General features: G+C 52.5%; 1 protein-coding gene across 1 annotated transcript in view; it reads right to left on the reverse strand.

The window, feature by feature from the left end:
- The window catches only part of kidins220a (kinase D-interacting substrate 220a), a 79,472-nt gene that overhangs the window by 13,015 nt on the left and 56,457 nt on the right, over positions 1-10,000 (reverse strand). The window contains exons 24-26 of the mRNA XM_084450608.1: positions 9,802-9,980; positions 7,509-7,738; positions 6,117-6,272 (exon numbers count right to left, since the gene is read on the reverse strand). Of these exons, the coding sequence (XP_084306734.1) occupies positions 6,117-6,272; positions 7,509-7,738; positions 9,802-9,980 (565 nt within the window). The remainder of the gene's footprint in view (positions 1-6,116; positions 6,273-7,508; positions 7,739-9,801; positions 9,981-10,000) is intronic.

A 10,000-nucleotide genomic window follows, 5' to 3' on the forward strand; every position in this document is an offset into this window, starting at 1 on the left:
AAACACACACACACACACACACACACACACACACACACACACACACACACACACACATACAGTTTAAAAGTTAGATATCATAATCACAAATACAGTACAGTTAGAGTTAGTTTCCCACCTCAAACTCAGACTGTTAGAGCTCACTGGACAGAGCAGCGTGCGATTCACTCAGCTGTGAGGGACAAACCAGGAGTTATTCACTGCAGAGCACGCGCACACACACACTCACGCACACACACACTCACGCACTCAAGCACGCACACACACACTCGCACGCACACACACACACACACACACAGTACTACCACCTCTACAAGCAGGACACAGAGGATGGGGACAGGAACACCACAACAAACCTCCTCTCAGAAGGCCAAACACCTGTGTGAGGGGTGGACCAGCACCAGGTGTGTTGAGGTGTGGACCAGCACCAGGTGTGTTGAGGTGTGGACCAGACCCATGTGTGTTGAGGTGTGGACCAGCACCAGGTGTGTTGAGGTGTGGACCAGCACCAGGTGTGTTGAGGTGTGGACCAGACCCAGGTGTGTTGAGGTGTGGACCAGCACCAGGTTTGTTGAGGTGTGGACCAGCACCAGGTGTGTTGAGGGGTGGACCAGCACCAGGTGTGTTGAGGTGTGGACCAGCACCAGGTGTGTTGAGGGGTGGACCAGCACCAGGTGTGTTGAGGTGTGGACCAGCACCAGGTGTGTTGAGGGGTGGACCAGCACCAGGTGTGTTGAGGGGTGGACAAGCACCAGGTGTGTTGAGGTGTGGACCAGCACCAGGTGTGTGGAGGTGTGGACCAGCACCAGGTGTGTTGAGGTGTGGACCAGCACCAGGTGTGTTGAGGGGCGGACCAGCACCAGGTGTGTTGAGGTGTGGACCAGCACCAGGTGTGTTGTGTTAGTAGATGACATGCTGTGCTGTGGTTCTGGCAAGCAGAGCTGAGCACACTGGCGCAATGGAACAGTCACAGTCCACAGCGTGAGTGTGTGTGTGTGAGAGAGAGAGAGAGAGAGAGAGAGAGAGAGTGCGTGAGTGTGTGTGTGTGTGTGTGTGTGAGTGAGTGAGTGAGTGAGTGAGTGAGTGAGTGAGTGAGTGAGTGAGTGAGTGAGTGAGTGAGTGAGTGAGTGAGTGAGTGAGTGAGTGAGAGAGAGAGAGAGAGAGAGAGAGTGCGTGTGTGTGTGGTCAAAACAATGAATGGTCTCCTAATACGCCTAACATCTAGCCCAACATGCCAGCTACTGGCAGAGGAATACAACAAAACCCTCTCTCTCTCCTTCCTTCCCTCATTCTCCCTCTCACCCCCACCCATCCCTTCCTTCTCCCTAACTCCATCCCTTCCTCAACCTCTCTCTCTCCCGCCTCTTTCCCTCCCTCTCTCTCTCTCTCTCCCCCTCTCCACCCCAACCCCCCCCCCCCCCTCTCTCTCTCTCTCTCTCTCCCTCTCCCCCCCAACCCCCCTCTCTCTCTCTCTCTCTCTCTCCATCCCTCCCTCCCTCCCTGCTCCGTGGCAGCGCCAGAAGGAGACAGTTTCAGACTGTAACAGCTTTGTTTGTTGACTTGGGCCTGGCTGTGGCAGGAGCTTAGGGAGGACTTCTGTGCTCGCACAACCAGTCCGCTCGCTGTGCCTGCTTGTCGAGCGGCAACTAGGATCAGTTACGAGGCGAACGGCCCAGATAGGGCCCAGAATGGTCCCAGCACGGCTGTGTGAGGGAGTGGAGGGGGCCGCGGTTGCTCCTCGCTGTCGTTCTTCTACACATGGGAGGATTTCTAGTCTATGTTATGGTGTCTGTGGTGTGGATAAGCCGTTTCCAGTGCATGCTGGGTAGTGGCGTTCCAGGATGTGTTATAGTGAGTGGTAGGTGAGTGGGCAAGAGGAAGTCCCCGCTGCTTCCTGTGTACCTGCTTGACTTGGTAAGGCAGCGACGTTAACCGCTTCGGGGGGAGAAGGAGAGTGTAGAGAGACAGACAGAGAGACGGACAAACCAACAGACAGATAGATGAAGACACAGACAGACAAACAGACAGACAGAGAAACAGACAGACAGATGGAGACACACATGTGGACAGAGAAACAGACAGAGAGATATAGAGACAGATAGATGGAGAGACAGACAGACAGACAGAGAGAGAGAGAGAGAGAGAGAGAGAGAGAGAGAGACAGACAGACAGACAGACAGACAGACAGACAGACAGACAGACAGACAGACAGACAGACAGACAGAGAGAGAGAGAGAGAGAGACAGACAGACAGGCAGAGAGAGACAGACAGACAGACAGAGAGAGAGAGAGAGAGAGAGAGGAGCAGGACATTAGGCCACCTGCTGAACTCATCATCACAGGGCAAGAACAGCACACAACATTCACATCCACCCAGAGCAGACGTAAGAAAAGACGCTTATCTGGCGGCACAGCAGGAAGAGGCTCTCTCTACTGCAGAAACACTAGAGGCTGTTCCATGTGCTTTAATAAAGAGGGAGATTTAGCGTCTCTGGAAACAGCGAGAGAGCTTTCAGAAGGTCCTCTTTGCGAGAGCAGAGCGAGATGTTTGGAGAGAGAGGGAGGGAGGGCAGCGGAAAGCAGAGAAACATAGTTGAGACACCCCCTACCCACACACACACACACACACACACACGCGCGCGCACACAAACACGCCCACAGAAAAACAGAAGTTTCCATTCTAAGAAAGTCTTAAACCTAGTTCTCGCGACCAGAGTGCGATATGCGTACTGCTCGATGTGAGTGCGATATGCGTACTGCTCGATGTGTGCGTAGCTGTGTGCAGAGTTGTGTCTACTGTGTGTGTGAGTGTGTGTGTGTGTGTAGCTTCGTGCAGAGTTGTGTCTAGTGTGTATGTGAGTGTGTGTGCGTGCGTAGCTGTGTGCAGAGTTGTGTCTAGTGTGTATGTGAGTGTGTGTGTAGCAGTGTGCAGAATTGTGTCTAGTGTGTATGTGAGTGTGTGTGTGTGTGTACGTAGCTGCGTGCAGAGTTGTGTCTTCCGTGCGTAGCTGCGCGCAGAGTTGTGTGTGTGTGCGTGTGAGTGTCTGTTTGTGTTACTTCCCTGTGTGTGTATGTCTGTGTGTGTGTGTGTGTGTGATAAGGTAGTAATTACAGCTGGCTGTGGCGGCTGCACTGACTGGTGGGCCAGGGAAGAGGAAGCAGAGGCCGGCAGGGAGGAAGAGTGTGTGTGTGTGTGTGTCCAGAGACCGGCAGGGAGGAAGCGTCTCGAAGAGCAGATAAGCCCTGCCTCTTTGTGCCAGCCGACCCGCACTCTCCGATGCTAATCCTAAACACACACACACACACACACACACACACACACACACACGCCATCAGCCAGCCAATCACTCCGGGCTGACAACTGCAAGCACACACACATACACACACACACACACGCATATATGCAAACACATGCAGTCACGCACACACACCATCAGCCAGCCAATTACACCAGACTGACCACTGCACAAACGCACACTCACACACATGCACACACACACACACACAAAGATCTATGCACACATGCAGACATAAACAGGCTTAACTATGTGGACGGGAGACAGTGGGATATAGAATAGAAATGGAGGGAGATGGGAAGGAGAGAGAGATGGAGGGGGAGAGGGAGAGAGAGAGAGAGAGGGAGAGAGAGAGAGAAAACAGAAAGACAAGGGGTGACAGTTAAACAGAACGTGAGAAAGAGACATGGGATGAAGGGAGTGAGGGATGGAGAGAGGGAGTGAGGGATGAAGAGATGGAGTGAGGGATGGAGAGAGGGAGTGAGGGATGGAGAGAGGGAGTGAGGGATGGAGAGAGGGAGTGAGGGATGGAGAGAGGGAGTGAGGGATGGAGAGAGGGTGTGAGGGATGGAGAGATGGAGTGAGGGATGGAGAGATGGAGTGAGGGATGGAGAGAGGGAGTGAGGGATGGAGAGAGGGAGTGAGGGATGAAGAGATGGAGTGAGGGATGGAGAGAGGGATGGAGAGAGGGAGTGAGGGGAGTGAGGGATGGAGAGAGGGAGTGAGGGATGGAGAGATGGAGTGAGGGATGGAGAGAGGGAGTGAGGGATGGAGAGAGGGAGTGAGGGATGGAGAGAGGGAGTGAGGGATGGAGAGAGGGATGGAGAGAGGGAGTGAGGGATGGAGAGAGGGAGTGAGGGATGGAGAGAGGGATGGAGAGAGGGATGGAGAGAGGGATGGAGTGAAGAAGGGATAAACAACAGGAGAAGAGAGAACATTTAGCCTGAATCTTTCCTCTCCCCTCCTATCCCTGAACCCTGCTGGTAAGAAGCTGTAAGCTGAAGCTGTCTGAGGGAGAGGGGTTATTATGGTCTGTCCAGAGCACAGGCTGGTCACCGTGACTCCCACACCCAAAGCCCTCAAGACTTTGGATTGGTTCTGCCATGCAGGTTGTTTTTTCTGTACTCTAAAATTGTTTCCACCCACTTTAAGCGACAAAATCAGAATTGAAGTCGTCAGCCTCTCGTTGAGAGAAGTGTTTGGAGACTCGAGAGTCTAGTTCTAGCACAGTGTAGAATAAAAACTAATGTTACACTCTGGTTACACCGACTCTACTGTTCAGGTGTGTGTGTGTGTGTGTGTGTTAGTGGTGTTACCATGGAGGGGTCAGAGGGGCAGGAGGGGAGGCCTTCCCTGGCATCCTCAGCAATAACATCCTGCCACCAGGCGGGAACCGAGAAAAGAACACAGGACAGCAGAGAGTAGAGAACCGAGAACCCAGAAAAGAACACAGGACAGCAGAGAGTAGAGAACCGAGAACCCAGAAAAGAACACAGGACAGCAGAGAGTAGAGAACCGAGAACCCAGAAAAGAACACAGGACAGCAGAGAGTAGAGAACCGAGAACCCAGAAAAGAACACAGGACAGCAGAGAGTAGAGAACCGAGAACCCAGAAAAGAACACAGGACAGCAGAGAGTAGAGAACCGAGAACCCAGAAAAGAACACAGGACAGCAGAGAGTAGAGAACCGAGGAGGGGAGGACAGAGAAGACTAGAGAAGATTAGAGAAGAGAAGAGGAGGAGAAGAGAGAAGAGAGAAGAGAAGAAACGAGGAGAGGAAAGGAGAGAGGAGAGGAGAGGAGAGGAGAGGAGAGGAGAGGAGAGGAGAGGAGAGGAGAGGAGAGGAGAGGAGAGGAGAGGAGAGGAGAGGAGAGGAGAGGAGAGGAGAGGAGAGGAGAGGAGAGGAGAGGAGAGGAGAGCAGGACATGGTGAGTGTGGGTTTGGCTACTGGGCATGAGGAACAGGCTAATCACAACTACGGCTGGCCAGAGAGGAAGTGGAGCACAGGGATGATAACACATGACTTCATCCGCTCGGAGGAGGGGGAGAAGAGAGAGAGGAGGGAGAGGAGGAACTAGGGAGAGAGGAGAGGATGAGCAGGGAGGGAGGAGAGAGGAGAAGGAGAAACGGTATGTGGCAGGCCTACAGCTACCTCTGACCCTCTGTTTTTGCCCCCTCGTTAGAGGATGTATGGTGATCCTGGTCTCTAGCATGGCGAGAGCAACACACACACAGAACAACACTGCTTCTCACTTGGCTCATTTGAGTAGAAAGGGAAATACAATTTAGAAAGTCACGGGTTTCAACTTTCAAACAGTGCTTCCACAAAGCTAAGATAGATAGACAGACAGACAGACAGACAGACAGACAGACAGACAGACAGACAGACAGACAGATAGATAGATAGATAGATAGATAGATAGATAGATAGATAGATAGATAGATAGATAGATAGATAGAGTTTTTATTTTCGGTCATTGGTATCGTGCGGTTAAAATAGTTCACTTAAATCTCTGTCACACACACACACACACACAAAATACAACAATAATAACTTTTCCCCCCTCTCTGTCTTCTTTGAAAAGGGTGTAGACTGAAGCCTGAGTTTATTATGTCTACCCTTTATACATCATGTCACGATCAAACGGGAGAAAAATAACTATACTATTACTGTTACTACTGTTATTACACCAGTTACGCTCGCACGCAGCCATAGATGGTAGCAGTAATAGACGGTATGGTGGCATCTATTAACGCTGCTACCATCTATGGCTGCCTGCTGGCGCCACTAGTGCTGCTGGTTGACAGTTCTGTACTTACGAGTCCATTGGCTGGGTCTCTGAGTGGGCCGGACATAGTGGAGGGACGGGAGGTGGAGGAGGAGGAGGAGGAGGAGGGGGGGTGGTGGTGATGGTGGTGGAGGGAGGGGCCGGCGTACGGCCTGGGCAGGTGATAGACATGCTGGGGGAAGTATGGCTATGGAGGACAGGCACCAGGACCGTGGGAGAAGGACAACAACACAACAACAACAACAACCAGGGAGCAGAGGGTTAACATCAACACCACACAGGGAGGGAGATGGTATGAGGGTGCTCTCTCTCTCACGCACACGCACATGTGCTCACACACACACACACACACACACACACACACACACACACACACACACACACACACACACACACACACACAGACACACACACACACAGTTCTGCATAGTACACACATCATCGGTCGTACACCTGTTATTACTGTGAGTGTTGTGGTGCTGTACTGTGACGGGGCTGTGACTGCGAGGTCTACCTTAAAAAAAAAAAAAACTCGAAAAGATCACTTTCCCTCACCGGAGTATGAGAAAGGTACACCCACGGAACACTGCAATTTGATAGTCACTGCGGGTTCGAGAACGCGGGCGGGCCAAACGCTCGCTAGGCCCTGCCAGGCGCAGCATCATCACCCTTCCGGAACGCACACGCCGAGACGCGGCGAGCTACGTTCGGGTGTGTGCGCTCTTGGTTGCTTGGTTGGTTAGCCTAGGCTAATGTTTCAAATCCACTTCCAGTGACTGCGCTAAGCTAGGCTAACGGAGAGAAGGTTACGCATCTTCTTCTCTGACTCTGGGAAAGATGGCAAATAAGATAATTTCCCCAAAACCTGAAAAATGTTCCTTTAAAGTCGCACTGAAATGAAAAAAGCATTCTGTCCCATTTTGGTTCACAAAGTTGGTCATAGTGTTCACCTATTCAGCGATGTATGCCAAAAAAATTACAAAATTCTACTTTTGTTGTAATCTTATATCAAAGTATATAATTTCTTACTTCCTGAAAACGGTAGGTCACATGCAATGACAGGTACCTTAGATTTTAGACCAATAATCTCACAACATCCATCCGTCAATCAATGCTATCCTTCTATCAAATCTGTTCTTAAGTTCTTAAAACCCGTCCACTTGTCAATGTTCCAATCAAATTCCTCTAAACATATGTCCCACCCTCATAGCTTGTTTGCGTCGGAAATACGTCAAACTACGGAAGTTAGATGATCTCAAACGTCCGTTTCAGTGCGACTTTAAATGCAACTATTGTAAGTTGCTTTGGATAAAGGTGTCTGCTAAATGACTGTAATGTAATGTAACGTAATGTCATGTAATGTAATGAAACTACCTGTGTGGCTCTGGGGAGGTGTGTGTGGGGGGGGGGGGGGGGGTCTCACCCGGTTGTAGAAGGGGTGCTGGGGGCCGGTCATGCCGCTGAAGTAGCTGCTGTGTGACTGGGGGGGCAGCGCGCCCGGGGGGGGCAGGGCGATGGCAAAGGAGCCGCTGGGGGAGCAGGCGGCCGAGTGCTGGCCGTAGACGGAGGAGGGGCGGGGCGCGGCCTCCTGCAGGGGCAGCGTGGGATAGGTCACCCCTCCAAGGTGCATCTGCTCCCTGGCGGCGCGAACGTCTGGATGGAGGGAGGGATGGAAGGAGGGAGGGATGGAGGGAGGGATGGAGGGAGGGATGGTGGGAGGGATGGAGGGAGGGATGGAGGAAGGGATGGAGGGAGGGATGGTAGGAGGGATGGAGGGAGGGATGGAGGGAGGGATGGAGGCGGAGGAGATAAATAGAGACGAGAGTGAACATGAGGGTGGGATAGACGGTCATAGAGGGAGAGAAAGGACGATGACGAGGAGTGGGAGAGAGAGAGAGAGAGAGGAGAGGGGAAGAGAGAGATGGAGAGAGAGAGAGAGAGAGAGAGGGAGAGAGAGAGAGAGAGGAGAGGGGAAGAGAGAGAGAGGGGAGAGGGAGGGGAGAGAGAGAGATGCAGATGTACATCAGGACTTGGCCAGAACTATAAAGCGCCTCAGATCCTCCCCCTCCAAACTGATTTAGACCAACAACTCATTTGATAATTTCTACAGAGAGATTCAGCTGAGCGATGGATGTAGGCATGAGCTGAACTTTGCTTCTGAGTGGGCCTGAGGGAGCAAGAGCGGAAAATTACACTAAATCAACAAGAACATTGTTTGGCAGTTGCTCGCTCGGGTCGGGAATCAAACGAGTACAGTGTCCGCTCCAGGAATTATCCGGAGCCGAGCACCACCCGGTCCGGCCACATCCCCCAAAAACCTGGGGCCGGTCTTTCTCCCTGAGCGTGATTGTTTTGTTCCCTCTCCGTCGTCCGTAGCGCAGCAGAACAGACTGGATCTGTGTGGTCCACTAGGAACAGGCACCAGAATGTCTCAAGTCATAAACGTGTGTGTTGAATGACGTGCTGAGCGAGACCCAATCCCGGCGGCGGCACAATGAGGGCTTTATGAGCAGTGAGTCAGGCTCCGGGGTGGGTGGGGTATCAGTGAGTCAGGCTCCGGGGTGGGTGGGGTATCACTGACCCGGCCCCCGCTTGCCCACCGGCTGGGCTGGGCTGGGCGGTCTGGGCACTGGGCTGGATGACTGGGGCACGGGGGCGCTGGTCACTTTCCGCTCGCTGAGGAGCTCACACACACACACGAACACACACACACACACACACACGCGTATACAAACACACACACAGACGAGCGTGCACAAAAACACATCTTGGAGACAGACATGCACACAATGGCAATTACACTCATAGCCCCCCCCCCCCCCCATTTACACAGAACACACACACACACACGCACAAACACACATAAATATAGTCTGGCTGCCCTGTATTTACAGAGTGGACGTCTGGTCAGAGGACTTGGTCAGGTCTCCCATTGCTCAGTATGACTAAGGCCATGCATGGTCTCTAGTGAACAGACTCAGTGTGTGTGAGCGTGTGTGTGTGTGTGTGCGCTCTCTCTGTGTGGGGGACAATAACAGCATCACACAACACGTCACACACACCTCTCTAGACGCTGACACACCCTGTGACCATCCTACTCAGGCCCACAGGAATATGTCAGATGATGCACACACACACACACACACACACATACACGCACAAACACTTTACCAAAGTAGCTCTCATCTATGAGCAGACAGACAGACGGACAGACAGACGGACAGACAGACAGACGGACGGACAGACGGACAGACAGCTGGGGATGTGTGAGGACAGACAGAACCTGTGAGGTTGAGGATTGTGAAGAGATGCGCTCAGCTGAAGAACTAACTGACTGGTGTCATCATTTCAGTGACACACTGTGAACAGATGTCTCCTCTGGACAGTTGAGGCCAGCGAGCTCAAAAGGGGAACAGGGTGACAGTTGAGATGGTGACTGATAGTGTGTGTGTGTGTGTGTGTGTGTGTGCGTGCTCTTTTTGGTTGTGTTTGTCGTCTTCCGAGTATGTGTGTCGTGGTCAATTGTGTGTGTGTGTGAGTGTGCGTGGCGTGCACATGTTCATATCATGGTGTGTGTGCGGCCACTTGTTGGTTGTGTGTTTGTTGTCTTCCGAGTATGTGTGTCGTGGTCAATTGTGTGTGTGTGTGTGTGTGTGTGTGCATGGCTTGCATGTGTTCATATCACGGTGTGTGTGTGTGTGTGTGTGTGTGTGTACCTGCGATGATCTCCCTGAGTTTGGGGTCGAGGTTGACGGTGCAGGGCAGGAACATCTCCACGTCGCGCGCCGTCAGCACGGGGGTCCGGGACGACAGGAAGACCTCGAAGCTGCGGATGTCTCCGTCGATCTCCAGCAGGGGCTCCACGTCCTTGGTGGTGGGGATGTTCTTGGAGATCCTGAGAAGAAGACGGACGGA

Source organism: Borostomias antarcticus, assembly GCF_949987555.1.
Source record: "Borostomias antarcticus genome assembly, chromosome: 16".
Lineage (NCBI taxonomy): Eukaryota > Metazoa > Chordata > Actinopteri > Stomiiformes > Stomiidae > Borostomias > Borostomias antarcticus.